The sequence below is a fragment of the Ochotona princeps genome, chromosome 5 (genome assembly GCF_030435755.1).
Source record: "Ochotona princeps isolate mOchPri1 chromosome 5, mOchPri1.hap1, whole genome shotgun sequence".
NCBI classification, from domain to species: Eukaryota; Metazoa; Chordata; class Mammalia; order Lagomorpha; family Ochotonidae; genus Ochotona; species Ochotona princeps.
Window position 1 is genome coordinate 82,208,398 of NC_080836.1, and position 24,406 is coordinate 82,232,803.

The 24,406-nt window shown below is 44.0% G+C and overlaps 1 protein-coding gene and 1 pseudogene across 2 annotated transcripts in view; both read left to right on the plus strand.

The window, feature by feature from the left end:
- CCNYL1 (cyclin Y like 1) overlaps positions 1 to 20,408 on the plus strand; it is a 41,471-nt gene extending 21,063 nt beyond the window's left edge. For both annotated transcript variants that reach the window (XM_058664922.1, XM_058664923.1), the window contains exons 5-11: positions 5,522 to 5,622; positions 8,116 to 8,151; positions 10,592 to 10,643; positions 11,496 to 11,615; positions 14,823 to 14,989; positions 18,869 to 19,031; positions 20,102 to 20,408. In XM_058664922.1, coding sequence (XP_058520905.1) covers positions 5,522 to 5,622; positions 8,116 to 8,151; positions 10,592 to 10,643; positions 11,496 to 11,615; positions 14,823 to 14,989; positions 18,869 to 19,031; positions 20,102 to 20,218 — 756 coding nt within the window. In that variant the 3' untranslated portion in view covers positions 20,219 to 20,408. The remainder of the gene's footprint in view (positions 1 to 5,521; positions 5,623 to 8,115; positions 8,152 to 10,591; positions 10,644 to 11,495; positions 11,616 to 14,822; positions 14,990 to 18,868; positions 19,032 to 20,101) is intronic.
- A 774-nt stretch (positions 20,409 to 21,182) lies between these two features.
- LOC131480412 (U2 spliceosomal RNA) lies at positions 21,183 to 21,310 on the plus strand (annotated as a pseudogene).
- Positions 21,311 to 24,406: the final 3,096 nt, after the last annotated feature.

Here is a 24,406-nt window from a genome sequence, read left to right on the forward strand (position 1 = left end):
TCACCTTACTTTTAAAATCTAAATTTAAATTCAGCGATTAATGATATTAGTGTAGGCTTTATTAATTTAGTATTAAGAACTCTTTATTAACCATGCTTGGTGATAACAGGGCCTACTAGAAATTAGCAAATCACAAGTGCATATGGCAATCCAATCAATCATAACCCCCAAGATGAACAAATGGTCATTATCCTGAAGTCCAACCATTAAGCTGAACACCTGTGTCCCAGCTTCCCCAGCAATAGAAGTTATCCTGAGAGACATGCAGTGAGTGACCTGGACACACTCACAAAGCTGCAGGCATTCACCTTTCCCTGGCTTCTCTGCCCACATTCCATTTCTGCTAGGCCTCACCTCTCCTGGAACTCCTGATAGCACACACATTAGAAATACAAAGCGTCTTATCATTGCTGTCTTCATTGTCCTGCTCAAGCAGTGAACAGAGGGTGAGGAATACAGACACACAGGGGCCATGCTCAGGGGACACCTGTCCTTGCAGTCTGTCCACAGGAAGCCAGAGAAGTAGCAGGTACTGGGGAGGCCAAGAGTTGGAGTGCCAGAGCTGTAGAAGCATGTGACCAAGAGGGCATTTTTGTTTTTATTAATAATTATTGTATTATACTTGTCTGCTAACAATTTAAGGTTTTTTTTCAAATCACTTGCCCTGTCATATTGTCCCATTAGTGCCTTTATCCCACTACTGTGCAATATAGATGGAATAGTATCATTAATGCCTGAAGTGTTGAGCATTTAATGCAAAATCATCAGTTGTTAAACATATTCAAAGTAAGGGGAGAGGAGGAAAAAGTCAGTTTCAGTTCCATTTTTTTTTTTTTTATGAGTTAAAAGCAGAGAGTGGGCACAGTGGTAAAGGCCAGTGTGTGGGATCAGGATTTCAACCAGTGCTTGACTTCTGAAAGCAAGGTCTGCATTGGGACTTACTGGACCATGGGATGGGTTTATTTTCCAGTTTCTGTCATTCTTCCTAAAGTCTACCCAGTGCGCCTTTGTTTGCTTGATTGCTTTTTTTTTTTTTAAGATTCATTCATTTTTTTAGATTTTTATTGGAAAGTCAGATATACAGAGAGGAGGAGGAGAGACAGAGTAGAAGATCCTCTGTCCGGTGATTCACTCCCCAAGTGGCCACAACAGCTGGAGCTGCGCTGATCTGAAGCCAGGAGCCAGGAGCCTCTTCTGGATCTCCCACCCAAGTGCAGGGTCCCAAGGCTTTGGGCCGTCCTCACTGCTTTCCCAGGCCACAAGCAGGGAGCTGATGAGAAGTGCGGCTGCCGTGACTAAAACCAGTGACAGTATGGGATCCCGACGCATGCAAGGAGGCGAGGACTTTAGCTGCAAGGCTACCATGCCGGGCCCCCTTGCGCTCTTGATTGCCAAGTTCTATACTCATTTGTGCTGTCTCAATGAAGATAAGTGGTTTTTCCATCCCTGTCTGTTTTAATAACCTGGTCAGTAGTGATTTGGCAGTGTGGTTTTTTTTTTTTCTTTAGTTATTTGCGTTTTGTGTCCATGAGTATGTCAGTACTGTTATTGAGGCTTGAGCCAGCGATGGTAAGGCTTCAGAGTGAGGGGCGATCAGTTACCTGTTTTCTCAGATGTCTCATTTATGCCACCCTCCAGGCTAAGGAGACGTGGAGGTGCTTTTGATAACAGCAAGTCTGAATATGCTGGGAGTGGCATGTCATGTTGCTGGTCCTTCTGAAATTTGAAATGACCTGGTGGGAGAAACAAAATAGTCACTTCCCTGACAATTGCTTTGTCTACTCTTGAGCAGGCTGTTAAAAAAGCTAGGGTGACACCTGGGAAATGTTTGGTGTTTCTGAGGCTGGAGCTCGGTGCAGATCATACATTGCCGAGGCCCCCATAGAATGTAAGGCCACATCTAATTAGGAGTTTCCAATGTTGTAACAGATATTTTCAAAGATAGACCAATAGGGCCCTGCATAGTAGCCTAGTGGCTTAAGTCCTCACCCTGCATGTGCCGAGATCCCATATGGGTGCTCGTTTGTGTCCCAGCAGCTCCACTTCCCATTCAGAGCCCTGCTGATGGCCTGGGAAAGCAGTAGCTGATGACCCAAACCCTTGGGACCCTGCACTGCATGAGAGGCCCTGAAGAAGCTCCTGGCTCCGAGCTTTGGATCAGCTCAGCTCTGGCAGTTGCGACCACTTGTGGAGTGAAACAGCAGGTTGAAGATCTTTCCATCTCCTTCTCTGGAAATCTGGCTTTCCAGTAAAAGTAACAAATCTTTTTTTTTTTTTTTAAAGATTTTATTATTATTGGAAAGCCGGATATACAGAGAGGAGGAGACCGGACGGCCCAAAGCTTTGGGACCCTGCACCCGCGTGGAAGACCTGGAAGAGGTTCCTGGTCCCGGCTTCAGATTGGCGCGTACCGGCCCGTTGCAGCTCACTTGGGGAGTGAAACATCGGATGGAAGATCTTCCTCTCTGTCTCTCCTCCTCTCTGTATATCCGGCTTTCCAATAATAATAAAATCTTTAAAAAAAAAAAAGATTTGTTACTTTTACTGGAAAGCCAGATTTCCAGAGAAGGAGATGGAAAGATCTTCAACCTGCTGTTTCACTCCACAAGTGGTCGCAACTGCCAGAGCTGAGCTGATCCAAAGCTCGGAGCCAGGAGCTTCTTCAGGGCCTCTCATGCAGTGCAGGGTCCCAAGGGTTTGGGTCATCAGCTACTGCTTTCCCAGGCCACAAGCAGGGAGCTGGATGGGAAGTGGAGCTGCCGGGATTAGAACCGGCGCCCATATGGGATCCCGGGGCTTTCAAGGCGAGGACTTTAGCTGCTAGGCCACGGCGCCGGGCCCAGTAACAAATCTTTAAGAAAAAAAAAAGATAAACCAATAATACATTTGTGATGAAAAACTAAATGGAGGAAAATGTGAGAAAATACCATCTCTAAATTTCTGCTATCACTTTTATTTTGCTATATTTACTTTTTATTTCCATATGGAAATTTTTTCATCAAAATTGACCTGTCAGATGGGATGTATGCCATTTTACCCCTAAATACATGTTGACCATCCCTAAGCCAGGAACTGAAATGCTTCAAAACCCGGAACGTTGGAACACCAACATGCAAAATTCCACCCTGGCCACATGTGGGCACACTGAGCATACCATGTAAAATTACCCTTGGGCTGTGTGTGGGAGGTGTATGTCAAATAGAAGTGAATTTCGTGTTTGCACTGGGGTTGCATCCTCAGGATTGTTCATTGTGTATATGTTATTCCAAAAAAAGGGTTCTGAAAATTTCAGACACATACAGCCTGCACATTTTGGAGTTTTGTTTGTTTGTTTTTTGTAATATCTGTAATTTATTTGAAAGAACTGCAGAGAGAAAAGGGGGTGGGAGAAAGAGATAGCTTCCATCTATTAAAGTACTCTCTAGATGGCCACAGCAGGTAGGACTGGGCCAGCCAAAGCTGGGAGCTTCATCTGGATCTCCCGTGTAAGTTCAGGAGCCCATCTTCCATTGCTTTTCCCAGGGCATTAGCAAGAGGCTGAACCAGAAGGGGTAAAGTGGGAACAGGAGCTCGTCCCGTGTGTGCTGCAAGCCTTGACTGTTATGGCAGCAGCTTTAACTGCTGTGTCAAAACCCTGCTCCCAGCCCACACATTTTGCAAAGGAATGCTTGACCTGTCATATGAACCTTAAAAGATACCAATTTGGATATAAAATATTTAAATTAATCAATTTTTAGTTTTGGTGCTGTATTGGTTCATTTTTTGAGACTATAGAAGTATATGTATCAGTATTAGTGCATACACTTAGTTCGTGTTAGCAGTATGGATTAACTGAATACCTTAAAAAACATAGAGAGTTTAGCTATGGTTAAAATATCTGTAGCTTGTGGGAGAGTGGAGTCCCCCGTGCAGTAGTTCAGTAGTAGTACTTTTTAACAGCCAACACTGTGAGACTGTGTTAAACCCAAAGCATCTCTTACATACAGATATTTCTGATTATGGCTCCCGGCTGTTTTTAAGGACCGTATTTTTAAAAGCATCATGTCAATATGCTTGCCCTGCCTTGCTGTGTCTCTGAGGTGGGAGAGTGTGACCATGTGCGGACCCTGTGTGTCACCAGGAAAGAAGGCTCATCTGCATTAGTTATGGAGAAGTTAAACTTGCTGATGTCTGTGGTTTTTAGAGTGCTGCTCTGACCTCCCGGTGTTCAGTGGCTGAAATCTGTTCCTTGGTCTTGGGTTTCAGAAGAGAATTGACTTATATAGTTCAGGCTGTTTCAGTGTTTGACTACTCACAATAAATGGATACTTCTAAAGTGTTTTAAAGAGAGTTTATTTCTTTAGAGAGTACAAAAAGTTCGTTATCTCTTTAGTACCACTGCAGTTAAATTCTCACTAATTTGTGTTTTTTCAAAGATTTGTGTTTCAAATGATCAGTGATACTAAATAATAATGTATTAGATACTTGATACACAGTATGTCAACACTTGTTGGGTTCCCTGGTTGGTTCTGCTCCTGTTATGTCGGTGGGTGGCAGCAGGAGGAAAAGCTGTCCCCTCTCTGGGAGGCTCACGGTCTTAGGAGGGCCTGTCATGACACCTGCACGCTGGGTGGGGGTGTGCGCCAGGTGGTAAAGGGGAAGAGTGAGTGTACAAGGAGGAAGCTCGGTGCTGTGGCCTGGGCCCAGGACTCCTGGAAGGCAGGCCGCGTCAGACATGTTGGGACTAGGGGAAGAGCAAGACCTTGTAGGTGGGGAGTGGGCAAGTGTCATGGTGCATGATGCGTACCATGCGGATAAAATTAATACAGTTTTGAAATGAAAGTTATTCTCAGGCTTTCATTTGTGTAATTTATTGAGCGGCAGTCTTATTTAAACAGGAGATGAAAGTTAAATTCTCAGACTTTTTTTGGTCATCTGTTGATGGGATGTGAGAAAATCTTAGAATCTCTCAGTCTCCGTGTAGCGAAGCAGACCCAGGAGACCCCTGGCCCTCTGTCACTACCTTGGCAGCCCTGGCACACAAGCCCTGACTCTAATGCGCTTGTGTCCTCACGCTGTCTCTTGAATGGGAACATTTAGTTTCAGTCAGTTAGTAAGTTTAGGGTTAGGCTTTCATTTATTGCAATAAAATGCTGCTGCGCCAGTATTATTTGGCATTATATTTTGTTGTTGTAAATGAATAGTAGAAGTAGAAAATTTGGAGCTTTCCTTATTAAGAAAAAAATACTGAAATTTTATTGTTGACTTTTTACTTTATTTGTAGAAGGGATTTCTAGTAGTTGATTCTGGGTGCCATGTCAAGGGCAGCATTTTGTATCCCATTCCTGGAATGTTGTGGGAGTTCAGAGCCTCCACTGGGTTTCACATGGACTCACACAGGATATCACACTCAGTGAGGTCACATAGTATAAGAAATACCTTAATGCTTTATTGTTTGACATTTTAACCAAGGGGAAAAAAAAACCACATTTAATAGGTTTAACTTACTGTGACATTTTCTTCTATTTCCCTTCCCCTTCAGGTATCTCCAGGGCAGCTTACTAAAAAGTATAGCTCATGCTCAACAATATTTCTAGATGACAGCACAGTCAGCCAGCCTAATCTTAGAACCACAATAAAATGGTGAGTACAACTAGGTTGTCAAGGGCTAAGTGAAAAGACCCCTTATGCTGAAAGCATCCCAGCTATACTTGTTAATTTCAGCCATTGGATTGTCCTTTTCAGTGGTCAGCTGAAGAAATGGGGGTCAACTATATATTGATTTCAAGAACCTAAATATGAATTTTTAATTTACGTTTTAATCTTAGCTTGCATGGTGGAAGGGAAAGCCAGTTAGCGAATGAGAAATCCCCAAATTGGACTTCTTTATTTGCTGCATTTATGTGGTTAAGGTACTGTTGAACATAAAAAAAAGAGAGGTGCTTTCATTGAATTTTTCCAGAAAAATGAGTACTTTGTGAGTTGAACACCTTAAACAGTGTTTGCGACTTTGGAAAGCACAGCTTGTCCTCTGCTGGCGCCACAGTGGATCTACATGTGAATCTTCCCTGTTGTGTGTGAGCATCTCACAGGTCACACCGGGAGGTGCGTGGTGGGAGCATGCCACAACACGGGTGGAAACTACGAGGAACAAACTGTGCAGAGTATCCCCCTCCATCACGTCGTCCAGGGAACTTTATTAGCATCTCCTTGAATTACGGGCATTGACTTTCAGAAACCAGTTTGAGAAACGCTTTGAGACATTAGTATCCTTATCCTTAATCTTGCTCTGTAGCCTGAAAATGTAGCTTGCTTGTAAACTTAATTTTACTTCTAATGTGGCAGCTTTTTTAGCTAATTTATTAGTAATTTCTGCTTTAAAAAATCACGTGGCAGTCAAACTTTTCCTTTCTCAACAGCAGTTGAAATGAAGTGGTGTTTCAACAAAAGATCAAACCCAGAAGCGCGCTGCAGTCCTAACTTTTTAATTCAGAAGATTCTAGTATTTCAGTATGTAATTCAAAAGTAATTTAGCCTTGTTCAAGCAAATAGGTCCCATGAAGTTTTTCTCAAATCAGTCTGTTTTTTAGACATTTACTTTTGGAAGTTCAGTACGTTTTAGATTTCTCTAAGCTTCAAAAGTGATCAATTTGTACATTCACTATTGAAATAAAGGGTTACTGAAGAAATCAGCTTTTTGAAAATTTATCTTGGGATGTTAGCGCATCATTCTCAATTGGGAAAACATGCCTTTTTCCACTTCTTTCTTTCGTCTTCCTAAAAGGTATGCTCAAGCCTTTTAGGAAACTTGGGAAGGATGTGAGTCGTCATTTTATGAACAAAAACTTCCTGCTGATTCTGATCTTACAAACTCAGTGGTCCCCGACCTACACATTGGAACCACTGGGGAACTTCGGAAACGGTCCGGGTGCCCAAGTCATACCCAGTCAGTGACATGAGAACTTCCCGTGGTCGGGGTCGGGTGGTTCCAGTGGGCCGGGGAGGTTGGCAACCACCTGTTAATTAGAGTGTAGGGCAAGGTTGTTCTCTTTGGAGGGGCCTTGGACGAGTTCATTTTGTGCCTTGGTTCCTGTGTTAAAATGGGCTGTTGAATTAAATGCCATGTAAGGTTTGGTGGTCCTTTTCAGTATATAACTTCAAATTCTATTATTTTAAAGTCTGAAGACAAAACTATTTGAAGCACTATAGAAGTATCCATCTTCAATACCAAATATATAGACTTGTAAAATTTACATTTAAAAATGTGTAGATCTTATGTAGATCTACTTGTAAGATTCAGATCTGCCTTCCATCAGCTGATTTGTATTTCACTTGGGACACTGAGTGCAGATACAACCGTGTAACTTGCCTTAAAGAACCCTTTTGATCCCTCTTGCACAGTACCTGTGGGTAATTCAGAAATACTAACATTATGTCAGAAAGAGTTGTCTGATCATTAATAATTCATTTGTTCAAACTAAGTTGGAACTACTTGCCACTGGTATTGTACTGTGTAGAATTATACTGCATTGTTGGCACACTGCTCATTGTAAGATGGCTAGACTTAGTGTTATTTTGTGGACTCGTAACTATACAGAAGTGGTCTTTAAAAGTTTTGTCGGAAGCATGATTCTTTTGGTATTTGCCTTTATTGAAGTAATGAAAAAGGGTGGGTGCCTGGATGTAAGTTAAATTGGCCTGATTCACAGGGTCTAAAGAGTTTAAAAAACAACTTTTTGACTTACTCCATTAATGTCCTACTTGCAGGATGCTAATAATGATTTCAGTTCAGTACCACTTATGGTAGCTTTGAAGTAGATGTCATTGAAATATTCTTAGAACTAAAAACCTGGATGTAATGGTTAAGTTCAGGCATGTGTACAAACGTAACTTACGCTGAATGGAACGTAACATAAGTAGAAGGACAAATGGTGGGAAACATAAGAAGTTCAAATTGGCAATCAGCAGAAACATGTATTCTAATAACATGTTGCATAGCACTTTGCTTCTCCTGTTATTCTAAAAGCCAAAGAAGTTAAAAGGAAAGGAATTTCAGGGCTGTCCCATACCCCTTGAAAAATGCTTCAGACCTAACAGGGTAAAATCAATATTTACAATTTTTTTTTCTCTCCACAGTGTGACCTTAGCAATATATTACCACATAAAGAACAGGTAAGCGCTTTAAAATTCTATGTTTTTTTTTTTTTTTTTAATTCTACCTGCTATAGCACTGCATGGTAACGGATTTAGGATTTAGCGTTACTTCATAACTATACACATTAACTGTGGAGTGCTACTATTACAATATTGAGGCAAATGATTGGGGTGTCGTATTTTTTGTACTTGGAATTTTTTTCTAATTCTTTAGTAATTAAGGATTGTAAGACTGTGTGGACAGTATTGATATTTACTGTGTTAGAAATTAAAATTGAGAATTAGAAAATCTGTTGTCTAAGCTCAGGCGTCTGAAGCTTGGCGCTGTTGAGGTTCTGAGGTGGTGACTCCTCATGGGGTCTGGCACGTGCATTGCAGGATGCTTGGCCACACTGTGCAGCCCACAAATTACCAATGGCAGTTCTTCCTACATGCTACCTGACACACATGTGTTCCGGGAGACAGAACTATGCTGATGAAACAGTTGCATTATTCAAATCAAATAATATTTTACTCATGGGAGATAGCTCTTTTCTATAGCAATTAACAAAATGTTGTTATGTTTAAAAAAATTATTTTCATTGGAAAGGAAGATTTACAGAGAGAAGGAGAAACAAAGAAAAAAATCTTCCATTCAGGGTTCACTCCCCAAATTATTGCAGTGAATTGGAGCTGAGCCAATCCAAAGCCAAGGGCCAGGAGCCTCCTCTGGGTCTCCCACATGGGTGCAGGGCACCAAGGCTTTTGGGTCATGCCCCGCTGCCTTTGCAAGTCGCAAGCAGAGAACTGGATGAGTAGTGTAGCAGCTGGGATATGAACTGGCGCTCATATAGGACGCTGATGCTTGCACAGGGGAGGATTAGCCAGTTGAACTATCAGGTAAGTCCCAAGTATTCATTTCTTAAGTTAATGATAGCAGATTTTACATATCAATGGAGTTATTACATCAATATTCATTGATTTTTTTTTTTTATCTTGCACAATGAATGGTTCTTTTACTTGTACACATGATTTTATAATAATATGCACTGGTTGATCATTTGGAAAATGTTGCAAAAAAGTTGATATCACAACCGACCTTACTGAAATTTTTCTGTTGAGAAGCTGTCAGGCTCATAATGGAAGGTGTCCTCGTTTTTAATTTGAAACCTTCAATTTTATTGACAGCAAGTATTTCTTTTTCTTTGCATGCTCCCTGCCTTTATTTTTGAGAAGTATAGTTAGATTTTCTTCCTTTTTTTTTTTTTTTTTGAGGGTGAGAGAGATCTTTCAGCACCAGTTCACTCCTCAAATGACTGCAACAACCAGGGCTTTGCCAGACTGAAGCCAGAAGCCAGGAACTTCTTCCAGGTCTCCCACGGGTATAGCAGCCCAAGCAGTCGGGCCACTGCCTCTCCCAGTTATAGAGGCTGGGAGTTGCATCTCAAGAGCAGCTGAGCTCACTGTGCCACAATGCTGGCCCTGGTTAACTGTCAAATAAAAGTGGTCTTTAAAAAAGCAGTTCCTTCAGCTCACAGTTTGATCACAGGTGTTTTCTTACTAAGCACATTTCAATTTGCAGAAGTAGTTTAGGTGATTTTTGCACAAGGACATTCTTAGGTGACGCTTCATTTTTAAAGTGACAGTGAACAACAGAGTGACTGCTGGTATAATTCGATGCTGCATCCTTGACTCATGCCTCCATACAGCCACTCTCCCCCGTTGGCGTTCCTGGGATCATTGCAGGTCCCAGGCCAGGCAAGAAAAGCAGGAACTGTGGGAGCATTCCTGTTAGAGCTGCTTGGTCTTGGGGGGACTCCTGATGAAGGCCTGAGGGTGCCACACTGGGGTGTGTGCCTTTCGTGACCTTTTAAATGAAAAGACTGGCTCCTTTTAAAGTGAAAAGACAGTTAAGTGTTTAACGAAAGCTATTGAAAGGAGGTTAAAAAAAAAGACGTTATTACCTGTTACTACTGGCTTTTTAAATGTTCTTGTGTAGGGCCCGGTGTGATAGACTAGCAGCTGAAAGTCCTTGCTTTGAATTCACCAGGATCCCATATCGGCACTGGTTCTAATTCCAGCAGCTCCACTTCCCATCCAGCTCCCTACTTGTGGCCTGGGAAAGCAATAGAGGATGGCCCAAAGCTTAAAGACCCTGCACCCATGTGGGAGACCTGGAAGAGGCTCCTGGCTCCTGGCTTCGGATTGGCTCAGCTCCAGCCATTGAGTCCACTTGGGGAGTGAATCATCAGATGGAAGATCTTCCTCTTTGTCTCTCCTAATCTCTGAAGGCAGGTGTAAGTGGGTATTGCAGAAAGAACTTGTGATAAGAAAAAGAGGTCATGAAACTATCTCAGACCCCAGAGTCCCGGAGAAAATTTCATAAAACTGTCTGCTTTTGGAAGGAAACTTCTTCCACCAAGCAGGTATTGCATTAATATTAATCCCTGATTAACATTTTAAATGCATTCTTTTGTAGAGATGCAAATAGATCCCTGGATATATTTGATGAGAGATCACATCCACTCACAGTAAGTGTCACTTTGTTTGAAGTGGTATTTTCTTTTTCTTTGAGTTCCGTGTGTTTCTTGCTGACTTGTTTTAATTACTGGAAGAAAATCACTCCCTTCATCTTGAAATCAAAAAACATCTTTTATTAAGCTCCCCCCCATGTTGTATCTAGTCATCAGCTAAAAGGAGGAGTATCTATGGGATATAGTGTGGCAAGATTTGAGTTGATGCTTTGTTTAGTGAGCTAATCATGCTATCCTAAGTAACAGAAAATGCAGAAAATGTAGCTTTTTAAAAGATAACATTCAATAGTATCAAAGAATATAAGTATTTGTAACTATAACAAATATGTAATACTTCTATGAAAATAATGAGAATACTTCAACTTAGTTTCAGTAAATTCAATTAATAGCATTGAATTACTTTAGTGATTAAATTCAAATAAAATAAAAATTTAGAAACTCACTTCCTTAGGCAGAAGTTGTTCACTTTTGAGCGCTCACTTAGCGTGCTTTGATAGTGGCCAGTGCAGCCTGAGAGCCTCTTGGCTTAGGACTCGGCCTGCCTTCAGAACAGGGAGGTATGACATATGATCAGTACAACTTGGGAGCCTGGAAAGTGTGTGCCTTTCCATCCAGTCTGTGGACAGGAGCAGAGTTTTCTGAGCTTGTGCTTGTACTGTTCTCTGCTGAGCAGTCGTGGGTATTGAATCTTCACGGTGTGTGAGGTCCCCCTGTCAAACAGGCTAAAAAACACCCAATCAGAATTGTTTTGAAGGATCTCCTGGGCACAGGTGGGATGACTGCTCTCTTACACACACTTTAAGCCTTTCTCTTCGGTGCTCACTTACGTTATGTCTTTTCTTCTTTCAGCGAGAAAAGGTTCCAGAGGAATACTTCAAGCATGATCCTGAACACAAGTTTATTTATAGATTTGTGCGGACCCTTTTCAGTGCTGCACAGCTTACAGCTGAATGTGCAATAGTCACTTTGGTAAGATATTTCTTAGGCATAAAGGAACTGTAGAAATTGGTCTTCTCTACAGGGTATGGTCCTATTTTCAAATAAAAGTAGACTTCTGAGTGTGCCTCACATTGGGGACCTGGGATGGGTGGGAGGCTGGATGGGGCTTTTCCCTTTGTTTCTCCCCTGACCCCAGATACAGGGGAAAAAATAATATTAGTGTGGAAACAATGTTATTACCCACTTTCCTGTAGCCCTTGACCCTTTGTACCCTAATCACCTAAGTAAGATTATATTAAAAAATAAGGAGATTTCTGAAATTATCATTGCACCTTTATTAAGAGAAAATCTATTGAAGGAAAGTAGTTGTACACATTCCAGTTTAGCAGTCTTTCTGCTGGTTGTTGCTTTTCTCATCACAAATCAGTTGCTCTTCCAGGCAGCAGGAGCGATGAGCAGAGTCCTTCCCTCACATTCCACTGTGCACGTAGGAGACCTGTGGCTGGTAGGAGGGAGGGGAGCAGACACAGGCTGCCTCTGATTGTCAGCCCAGTGCCAGGCGGTGTTCCCCAGGCGCTTCTCGCACATGCCATGATTCAGAGCTAGTGCCCTCGGGCTCTGTTCCTTGGATAATAGGTAATAGATGTCCCATCCTTGCAGACCTGGAGTGTCTGCTGATGAAGCTGCTGCTGAGTACTTGGAAGATGGCCCTGGCTGGCCTCCTAAGTAATAGCTGTGCACTTAGCTTTGTGTTGCTTGTGCGGAATTCCTGTGCTAAGCCATCAGCATTTTTGAATAGTAAATCTGTTCAAGCAGTTTTACTCCTCCCCTCCTCGCAGCAGACACACCAAGGAAAGGAAAGTACTTAAATCAGCACTCCTCTAGCATTCAGTTAGAATCTGGCAGAGGAGGCTCAGAGGTAAGCTTAGCTACCTGTGACGTAGCAGAGTGGCAATATCTGGTTATCATTTGGATATAAAGGACTAGGGCATGTGTTTCAACTACAGGAAGGCACCTCAGTGTAGCTGCTCAGATTCAGCAGAGGGTAAAAAGAAAGCATTAGAGAGTGACCTGTCGGGACTGTCTACCTTTAAGGGAAAGGCTCCTAGAGGCCAGCCAGAGTGCACGGGGGAAAAGCAAGAAGGGGAGAGTTAAAGAGAAGGCCAGGTAGGAGAGGGCATAACCTCAGTGCTACTTGCTGCCCGCCAAGAAGTCTTGGGCCCTGGAAATACTTTGTGAACACCCACTCTGTGCTACTCAGCTGAGAGAAAATGTTGAACACATAGAAAGTTAAGAAGCCCCTCTGAAACAGCAGCATTTCAACAGTGTCCTTTATGAGAGGGCTGAGGAACTCTGGAGTTACAAGGAGTAGGGCATGTGCCAAGACTGAGACAGGAACATGACTTGCATGTTTGAGTAACAGCAAAGAGGGTCCCCCTTGATGGAAAGAGAGAGAAGATGTGGTCACCCAAGCAATCTCACAGGTCCTTGTAGCTTGCAGGTTGTGGAAAGAAGTTAGTTTTTATTCAAATTAGATGAGTAACTTTTGGTAGATTTGGAGCAGGGGAGTGAAGGGCCCTTAAGAAGTTATTCTCACAGCTTTGGGGAAAACCAGCCATAGTTTGAGGAGAGGGGGACTGGAGTTTTAAAAGGCAATTACAGTGATGGGGATGAGCAGTAAAGGGAATGGTAAGGGAGTGGCTAGCAGATCGCTCACAGGTAGGACTTATCCAGCTATAGGCAAGTGGCAGTGTGCTTCCTTGTGTAAGGGAGGGCTCGAGGAGTGGAGGATTGGGATGAAGAACTCCAGTTTGTGCATGTGAAGGCACTAGAGGTTTGGCAGGTGTGCCCTAAAGAGGAACAAGTGGCAGGGGGCAGATGAGGAAGATAAAGCAGAGTGTTGGAGAAGAAATGAGAAGGCTTCATTAGGGTGTGATGTGAGCAAAATGGAAGAGAGTGTTCTGGGAATTGCGAAGTCTAGGATGGACGGAACAACGTAGACACATTCCTGGTGGGGCAGACGGAGGGAACGGTGTGCTGCAGAAGTGGGCGGGATTGACTATGCAATTGGAGGGGTTAGCTTCAGTGGGGTAAAAAAACCGTCCCTGACACAGGTTGCCCCGGGGCTCAGTGACCCGACAGCACTAACAGGCCTTCTCAGTCATGATTCCAGATGTTGAAGGACAGCCAATGTGGGCCCTGTGAGGGCAGCTCGCTCTAGGGAAGTGGAGAGCATTGGGTTTTGGGAAATAGAAGCAGAATCCTAGGATGCATAATATTTTTGCAAGCACAGTTGTTTGGAGAACATCACCACATTTGAGCTGTTAGTCTCATAATAATATTCCAATTACAAATAGACACTCAAAAATGGACTTCTTTTTGTCTTGATACAGGAGTTCAAGTAACATGTTCATGTATTCTGCAGAGCCTCCGTGGAACTTACCTCTGTAATCTTATCAGTTTTTCCACCTTTGTAGGATGGATATTTCGTGTATGGCAAATAATGGATGAGATTGTGTCACAAACAGCCTGGTGGGTGGAGTGGGTGGAGTCCCAGGATAGAGACTGGCCACTGTTAATTGCTGCCATAAAACTTACAAAAGCAGAGTAAGCTGTAGACAAAAGATGCAAGGCAGAAAAAGAGTGATGGTGGAGGTGTGAAAAGCAGGGACTATGAGAGGACCCGCCTTTGGTACATGGGTGCACCTTACAAAAGTGCTGTGGGAACACTGGCCTGCTAGGACCTGTGCCTGGTGTTGCTCTGCTCAGCAGCCACTGGGAGGCTCTCTTGTCCACCAGTTCTTATCTGTAAGTTGCTGCCACAGAAGGCTTAGCTACTGTGAACAGATGACAAAAAGATGTTCACTCATAATGCCAGTTGCTATACAGTGAAGTCACCATGTAACCCCAGCTGGGCACAGCACATTCCATGGGGTAACACTCGAGTATTTACCAACTGAGTGTAGTGTCCACCACGCCTGTGTTAGCTACCTCTCCCAAGCTTATGGGTACCAGCAGTGCTTCAGGACGCCCTTTGCTGAGATGACCTCTCATTCCTAGGGCCAAAATTAAGCTGGATGTTTGCATGAGCAGAGAAAACAGCGGAGGTCCCAGTAGAATGTAATCGTAAAGGGCTCTTGCTTTATGATCATAAATGAAGAAATCTGTCGATCCTGACATTCTTACCATACTGCTTAAGCTAAACTAAAATCAAAGACCAGTTCTCTACTTTTGCAGGTTTACTTAGAAAGACTTTTAACTTACGCTGAGATTGACATTTGTCCCACAAACTGGAAGCGAATTGTCCTGGGAGCCATCCTTCTTGCCTCCAAGGTTTGGGACGATCAGGCTGTGTGGAATGTGGACTACTGCCAGATCCTCAAGGACATTACAGTTGAGGACATGTGAGTTTACAAAATTTTGGTGAACTTTCTAATCATTTTTCATTACTTCATTTGCTCTTTTAAAGTTATCTTTTAAGAAATCTTTAAAGGTTACATTGTGCAGATAATTGATGTAGGCATAAAGGTTCATACCCGGTAAAACAATTCCAATTTTCCATTAATAGTTGGTAAGCCTTGATGTGTTATTCTTATAATAATAACCTGCTTTATAAATTAAAGTATATTTTTCTGGTAGTTTTGGTAAACATCTTACTAACTTACTACCAGAACAACATAATGCAGCAGAAAGCTTTATGGCCCTTTAAAAGATAGAACTACCTGTTGCGTTTACTTCTTAAGGAACGCACATCTGGTTTTTTGGTAAGTTTTACTTTTATTATAGAAGACAAACAGATGAAAAGTCTTGTATTCATTGGTTTTCTGTGCGTGTGCCCACACGCCCAGGGCTGGGCAGGGCTGAAGCCACAAATCCAGATCTCCCTGTGGGTGCTGGGACCCAAGCACTGGCCGTCATCTGCCTCCCAAGCTGTGCATTCATAGGAAACTGGATTGGAAGCAGAGAGCAGGGTTGGAGCCTCGTTGCGTTCTGAAAGCTCTGAGGGGCATCCTAAGCGGTACCTAAACTGCTGTGCCATGTACCTGCCCCCTCGTCTGGGCTTTGGAATAGGTGACCACTGTTAGAGTTCAAGGGCTGGGGAAGATTGAGAATTTACAATTTCAGTATGAGTCACAGACTATATGCTTACTCTGGTGCTTTTCCCTCTTAAAATGTTTGTTTGTGTTTATTTGAAAGGTGAAAAGACACAGAGATGATCTGTCAGCTGGTTCAGTCCCCAAATGCCTGCGGTAGCCAGGGCTGGGCCAGGGTGAAGCCGAGGGGTCCTGGTACTCAATCCAGGTCTCCTGGTGAGTAACAGTGAGCCCAAGGATGTGAGCCATATCACCTGTTGCCTTCTAGAATGTACACTAGCAGGCCACAGGGATCAAAAGCAGAGCTTGAATTCAAGCCAGGAACCTTTAGTATAGAATGTGGAGTCTTCCCTGATGGCTTTCTGAGCACTGTACCAAATGTTGCTATAAACGTCATGAGATGGCAGAGTTAGGGCTTCTGATCCCTATGCTTCAGCCACTTCCTTGTTAAGAGCATCACCTTTGTTTACAAGTGGGTGTAAGGAGTTAGGCAATGCCAAGATTTCCCTTAGGCTGTTAGAGATGCACTCTTTAGCTTTCACCAGCCAATCTCCTGGGCACTTGGTGGAACCTGGGATCAAGAACAAGTGTGCTAGGTCCGGTGCAGTACTCTACCAGCTAAAATCTCTTCTTGCACGTGCCAGGATCCCCAATGGGTGCCTGTTCTAATGCCAGCAGCCCCGCTTCCCATCCAGCTTGTGGCCTGGGAAAGCAGTCGAGGACAGCCCAAAGCCTTGGGACCCTGCACCTGCATAGGAGACCTGAAGAGGCTTCAGATCAGCGCAGCTCCAGCCGTTGCAGCTGCTTAGGGAGTGAATCAATGAACGGGCGATCTTGCTCTCTGTCTCTCCTCCTCTTTATATATCTGCCTTTCTGATAAAAATAAAATAAATCTTAAAAAAAAAAAAAAAAACCCTAGTGTGCCAGATTGGCTTGCTCACATGGGACTGAAACGATAGGCTCTGCTCTGGCCTCCTGACTTCAGTGAAGGGAAGGGCCTGAAGGAGTAGGCAGGGTGGGCTGGAGAGGGATTTCCAGGCGACTCTTGGAGTGCCTGCTTGTGTAAACATAGCTTTGTGGGAGGCATTTAGGATAAGTATGTAGATTATATTGAGCAGCACAGGAAAGATCAAGGCCATGGCAGGCAGTGGCAGGAGGTTTGGTACCTTTGGGCATTATTCTAGATAAGACTGTCATTCGGAATCGTGAGACTAGGTCATTACAACTGCAGTTGTAAACCAGTGGAAATGCTTGTGCTAGTCGCAGAAATGGCTACTGTCGTGAGTGTGGAGGCTGGTCCTTTAAAGGAAGCGCAGTGTGTGAACATAAACCCGAGGCCCACCAAGACAACAGCCAGAGCTTCGTGAGGCCTGCGGCTGAGCCTGTCTAGGGCTCTGACTGCAGTGACAGGAGCAGAGGACAGGCAGGGCAGTGAGCTGCGGGAGCAGGAGAGGCCGAGGCTGTTACAAGGACGGTTCCACTCGGTGACTCGGTGCTTTCTGTCTGTGGAGAAACACCAGGAGCAGTGCTTTTATTTATAGTCTTTGGAAATAGGAAAGCGTTACAACCAAGTAGGTAATGCGTATTTGTCTTTTGCCTTTTCTGTTGGCTACTTGAAACGTTTAAATTTAAAAATTGGTGTCTTTCCAATTTTTCTTAAAACTTTCCAACATTAACAATAAATTAGGCTAAGCAGCTGCTATGTAGAAAATTTGCTGTGTCTAATAAATGGTATGCTATTCAGCCATTTATAAAAAAAAGCTAAAAACCCAGAAGATGTGTTTTTTGTGTGGGCATAATGCTTTTCTTCAGTGATTAAACCTCTATTTAAAGACATGTTAATCCTATGAAGTACTATATTTCTACGCAGTTAAAATGTATTAGTGAAGAAGATATAAAAGGGGTATTGAAGTGCATTTGTTCGTGTAGTAAATTAAGTCCTGATTAGCTGATTATGAAAACATTGTCTGATTTACATTTCTATAGACTCGGTACCATATGAACAGGAAATTAATTTTAGGAGTAGTCTCAGTTGGATTGTGAAGTTCAACAAATGAGGAAGTCACATCCCTGCTCATATCCTAACTGTTCTACAGGAGAGCAACATTTGTTGACTTGGATAGAGGATAAAACTTTTTAAAAGCAAGAAACCAAATAATGTGAAATAAACCCCTCTCATGCTTGTCTAAGTATTTATGATTTTTAACACAATTAGTTTCAGGGGAATCACTTTGAAAGTGGGATGGTTTGTTGTGTTTGCTTGCGCACGTGGAGAAGGCAGGTACAGGGCTACCTAACCCAGACCAGCGCCCCTTCCCCTCCGCACCCTGTGGACCTCACTCCCCCACGTGCTGATCGGTGCTGTGCTCGGGCACAGGCACTGGTGCCTGCCCAGCATCGGACAGTTCATTACTGCTGTACCAGAACCAGGTCGCGAAGTGGTTTCAGTCCTGCCTGGACATCTGTCTTTGATCTTTCTTTCTCCCAGAGTTTTAAAAGATGCCCTGCCCTGTCAGAGTGACAATTTGCCACCTTAGTCCTACTAAGGTGAGCAGAACTTGCATTATGCCCTGTGGCCTGGCCTCCTGTGCGGGGCAGGGAGGGCGGGCTGGGGGATTCCCTTTCCCAGCAAATGTGGCCGATTTATTTATTTGAGATGAATCCTTGTTGCCTCGAGAGTTTTTTCCCCCTCTGAGATAATAGCGATGGCTCTCGATGGATCCATTTGTTGCCGTGGTGATGTGCCCACTTCTTTTGTTGGCGCTTCTCTGCTTCAATAAGCCCCTTCCTGTTATCAGCCTAGTGAAAATGTCTGCAAGTTCTTCAGAGCTAATAAACAGCATACATCATCCCTTTCATCTGGTCCCTGGAGTGGGCCTTGGGAGGGACTGAGGAGCGAGAGGCTCGCAGCTGCACTAATGGAACTCTGCAGAAGCAGGAGCCCCAGTCCGCAGCCCTGGCTGGAAGAGGGGCACAACCTTTCCTGTCCCAAGCTCCCGGCGCTGGGGTGCAGGCAGGACCCCAGAGAGCTGGCCTTGTCGGAGTACGGGTGCCCGAATCCAGCTGGGTGGCCTTTGTTTCAAACCAGAATTCAGAGCCCTCCTGGTAGCTTGGAGTGGTAACTTTCCAAGAGAGCCCAGTTGACTGAAGTTGGCCTGTGTTGTTTTTGTTGTGTTCCTCCTGCCCCAGGAATGAGATGGAACGGCATTTTTTGGAGCTGCTTCAGTTTAATATTAATGTTCCTGCCAGTGTTTATGCCAAATACTACTTTGACCTTCGCTCCTTAGCAGATGACAACAACCTGAATTTTCTGTTTGCTCCTCTCAGCAAAGAAAGAGCACAGAATTTAGAGGTAAGGCTGTAAATCCCTGTGTGAGGTTTTTCATCAGCTGCCACAGCTCAGGAGTGACTGTCAGTGATAGCAGTGGAAAGCCTTTACATTAACACCTTGAAGAAGAGCTTATTAACCCTTTGGCATCGTAATACCCTTGTCTTTTATAGTTCATGCAAAAGGATCTGCTTTCTATTTTAAAACTGTAGATGTTATTTCCTCTGCCCATAGTTCAGAATACGTTAGTATTCCTAATGGTTTTCCTTTTGAACCAACTTTACTTTCCATGCTAAAAACATTTAGAAAAATGCCAGAAAATGTCTTCTTTGTGGTCCTGCATTCACAATCCACGTATTACCCTTGACTGTCTTCAACGAGTTTTCGAATTCATAGCGATGTGTGTGTTCATCAGTTCCTTTCCTTGGGTTTAGTAGACAGAGGGTTAGTGCTTATGTTGAGAGACCTGTACTTTGAATTCATAATAATGTGTGCTTTAGATAGCACACATTTAATGGCAATGCTAGCTTTAACTGAGAAACAATGTTGATGGCTTATGACTTTCTGATAGCTTCCACCCAAGTTGTTCGCAGCTGAAATGGACTCGTACATCCAATTGGCACTTTGTATTGTACTTTGGAGTGTTTTTCTGCTGTAATTAATGTGCAAGTGAAGAGGTACCTTTTGATGCTTCAGTCCTACCCTCCAGCACAGTCCAGCACGCTGAGTGCCGAGAGTATACACTAATGAAAAGTAAATACTGGCTTTTTAAAGAACAAGTGCACATGTTGCAGATGATACTGCTGCTGAGCCTGTACCGTTTTGGGGAACTCAGCTTTTAACTAACTGCATGAAGTCTCTCCTGGCTCCAGCAATCTAATCATGGCCCTCAAGGATGGATGCTACTTAGTGAATTGGCAGGGAGTAGCATCCTGGGAACCTGGCATTGTAAACTTGAGACAGCCAGAGTCACTGCAGATACGCACTGTCTGAAGGAGTCTTTTTCTCTGTGTGGCGTATTGTCAGTGAAGCTTTTTGATGATGGAACTTTTTTTCCCCTTTAATTCTTTCTGTATTCTATTTGACTTTCCTAGGCCATTTCCAGATTGTGTGAAGACAAATACAAAGACTTGTGTAGAGCTGCGATGAGACGATCTTTCAGCGCAGATAATTTCGTCGGTGTTCAGCGCTCTAATGCCATCCTCTCTTAAGGAGAATAAGGAGGAGTTCTAACATCCTGACCCCTCATCTGCAAGGACTGGAGAATCATCACCTCTCCCACTCAGAAACCAGCAAACTTAGTACTTTCATCGAAAAGAAAGACATGGAATTCAAGAGACTCGTGGACAATAAGGATTACACTCCATAGGAAAGAATGGGACCTTGTTAATTGCAACAACACACTCTTCTGTCCTCTTTAATGTAAACAGAGTTACAAAAACCACTCCAAAAAGTGAACGCTCCCAACCCACACACAGATATTTGCTTACTGTGTAGGCCAATAGCTGTGAACTACACGCCTTTTTTTTATTGTTTGTTTGTTTCAGTTAATAGTTAAAATTTGTAGGCATTGCATACACTAACCCCATAACCTTTCTGTTTTTCTTGCCCCCTCCCATGTTGCTGCATAAACCTCTAGAATCAATGCAGTATTATCCTTGCAACATGGAGCTCCTACCGACTCACGAAGCCACTTAGGACAAGGCTGTAGTGCTGTCAGGCGCTCTTCCTCCTGTATTCATTGAAGCTGCTAGTAATCACTGGCAATCGATTTAAACCAAAAAGCTGCTGGATAACACTTGTTTTTTCTGCTCTTTGCAAGCACTACTTACTAGCATTTTAGCACATTCGGGGTCAGTCGTTGAAGATGTCCTTCTGTTGGGGCCACACTACATTTTTCAGAAACTGTAGTAACATAATGGTGCTTCTCTTCTTCTGATAATTTTCCTTATTAATCAGATAACTGTATTAAAAGATAACTTTCATAATGTCAGCCAACAGTGGTGGTCTAGGAATAACAAGCAGGTAGTAAAACGCAAGGTGTCCCGAAAGTTAGTGCAGGTTCAAGCTTTTGTGTGTGCGCCTGCCAGGGCCCTGCAGCAGGAGAAGGAATGCCGCACACTTAGAACGTCATTTTGAGGTTCAATTCTGTTTCTTTTAAACTTTTGGTTTTTTATCGCTTCTCGGCCTTTTGGCTAAGATCAAGTGTAAACTTCTGTTTTTGTAAATTTGAAATGATAAGCTGCTAATTCAAAAACTGTTCTTTTGTTTGTTTCAGGCCCTATTAAAGATGGCATGCATAAACTGAAACAAAAAAGTAGAATTAAAAGTTTAGTATTCCAAATTTGCAAACCTAAGTAAGTCCAAATGAAATAATTAAATTTTCAGACAGTGTGTTGTCAGTTTGTGGCATTTATACTCCAAGAGCTGTGAGAGCTTCAAGCAGCACTGAGATTGTGGAATCCCTTGTCGTCGCCTGAAAAACACCTGCTTTTTAGAGTGGTTCTTTGCGGGGCTGCACTCCCTCTGTTTGGATCACCCTTCTCCCTCCATATCTGGTAAAGGAAGATTATGAAGAACAGTGTTCACACACATGTGGTCGACGATAAGGAATCAGACCCCGAATAGTAGTTGGTGACACGAAACGGTTGTGGAACCCCGCAGGTTCACGGGGCCAGAAGTGTCCTCTTTCAAGTCCTGCTCTTTAAGTGGGAACTTACAGGAATCGGAGGGCCTCTTCAGCCTTAAGACGGTAGGGAGTAGATCATGTCAAGGGATTGGTCACAGTATCACCTAGATTTGAAATACTGGGGGGACAGAACAAGTGTTCTCAATTATATGAAATCTGTTTCTCCTGCCTTCTGGAGTATAACCAGGAATCCTACTGTAAATAGTGTTTCTGGGCCAGGAATATTTTCTCTAAATACAGCAACATAGCTACAGGTTCCATACTTTTTAAAGGACAGATACACGTAAATGATGAATAATGGCATATAAAATATTACAATCTACCACCTCAAAAAATGGTTTATGGAGTTCAGAGCTTAGAGATTCAAGTGTTGATTGCAATTTTATTTTGAAAAGAATGATACGATTCACGTGGTTTTTCTTTCTCGTGTTTATATTAAAAGAAAAGCTAATAAACTCTATTTTAATTAAAATATGGGTAGTGTTTTTATAACATTCCTCTATTCACATTGCAGGATGTCTCCGCCTAACCTTTTTTTTTTTTTTAAAGTATTTATTTTATTACAGTCAGATATACAGAGAGGAGAGACAGAGAGGAAGATCTTCCATCCGATGTTTCACTCCCCAAGTGAGCCGCCGCGGCCAGTGCACGCCGATCCCATGCCGGGAACCTGGAACCTCTTCCAGGTCTCCCACGCTGGTGCAGGATCCCAAAGCTTTGGGCCGTCCTCGACTGCCTTCCCAGGCCACAAGCAGGGAGCTGGATGGGAAGTGGAGCTTCCGGGATTAGAACCGGTGCCCATATGGGATCCCGGGGCGTTCAAGGCGAGGACTTTAGCCGCTAGGCCACGCCGTCGAGCCCTCCGCTTAACTTTTAAGGCAGTCCTGGCAAGTCTTAAAGCATCTTTAAGACAATTCCTCAAGATTACATCATAAGATGTAGTACTTGATTTTTTTTCTTACTGTTCTTCAACCTGAAGTTTTTCTTCCCCTTAAGATTTTTTTATTGACTTATTTAAAAGACAGTGACACACACACACATGATATTCCCATGTGTTGGTTCACTCACTAAATGGCCACAGTGGCTGAAGATGGGCCAGGCTGGAGTGAAAAATTCATCCTGATCTTTCACATGGTTAACGGGGACCTTAGTTCTTGGGCCATTCTTTACTGCTTTCCCAAGCCCATAGCAGGGAACTGGGATTCAAACCACTCGTGTGGCAAGTGGTGGCTTAGTTTGCAACGTTGCTTGCACAGTGCCTTGGATGAACTCTTTGGATAGTTTTTTATTGCGCCTAAAGGGAAAAAACACATTAGAATATAAAACTAGGTCTGTGGGGGAGAGGGGGTCAGACCAAAGTTGGGGACTCGGGCCAAGGTCACTGCCTTTAGGCTTTCTCCAGGCCTGAGAGGTCTCTTCCTTCAGGGTAAGTACACTATGAGGGAAACGGGAACTGGATTAAGGGCCTGACTCCGTCCTGCCACTAACATCTTGCAGCAAGAGGAGCTTGGGAAGGGTTGGGGCAAAAGCAGCTCCCTGCAGTGTGGCATCTGTAGGGGATGCCCCAGCCAGGCCAGACCCAATGCTGGGGACTCAGACCAAAGTCACTGCCAAAAGGCAGTTGACCGAGTCCTAGGCTTTGGGTGGCCAGTGCACCTACTAGACACGAGGCTTTGCCTGCTGGCTGCCCGGCAGCAAGCTCTGAGGTTCTTGGGATATGTGGTTGCTGCATAGGGACATGCATGGAGAAGGCCAGTGTGAGTGTAAGGGATGAATTCTGGGTGATGCCCAGCAGTGGGGTCCCAGAACCTTCTGGCAAGCATGGGGACTGAGACCTGGTGGTTTGGAGTGGAGAATCCGTAAGATCTACTGACCAGCCCAAATGGGAATCCTGAGATGGGCTGTTAGTGTAGAGCATCACTGACTGCCACGCACCAGTCCACACAAAAGCTATGGATGGGGGTCTGTCTGGCAAGGCTAGGTATCAGTACCTGGCTGAGTGGTGGAACAGGGGATGCGTCACACTTGGCTGGTTAGGGTCAAGACGCTAAGAGCATGCAAGAGAACCAGGTCTGGGGGTAGATTCTCTGGGGGAATTGTGGGCCCAACCCTGTAGAAATACAAGTCCTGCAGCTTAGCTTGCGAGCTGGGGCGGCGAAGTGCTGAGCTAGATGTAACTGTGGAACCTACCATCACTTACGGGTAAGTCTGGGCAGGTCAAGGCAGCAGCACCCGAATATGCATCCCAAAATAGGATGTAGGGTGGGCTGAGCTGCAACTGGAGGGGGGCAGAACAGGCAGGGCTGAGCAAACCTTAACTCACAAGAAGAGAAATCAGGATGGAGAACAGGTCATGCCGAGTTAGGCTCTTACATGGACTGGTCTGCATGAGCCAGGGATACTAGGCCACAGTATCAGAGGCAAAGGTTGAGACAGGTGAGGGGCTAAGCCAACTGGGACAGAGCAACCACTGGCATGCAATTAGGGCTGGGAATAGACTCGGGGAGCTGTGAGAATACACCCTTACTGGGTTGGGGTTCCCACTGGTGAGTGCGGGGGCCAGAGTGGGGGCTGCATTCTGGTCTGGATATGGCTGCAATCTCCCTTGGCACAAGTGTGAAGTGGGGCTGGGTGCACCTAGCTGGGCTAGACTCCAGCACCATCTGGTGCTCTGGAGAGCCTGGGTAGGTGTAGGATGGACTAGGCTATG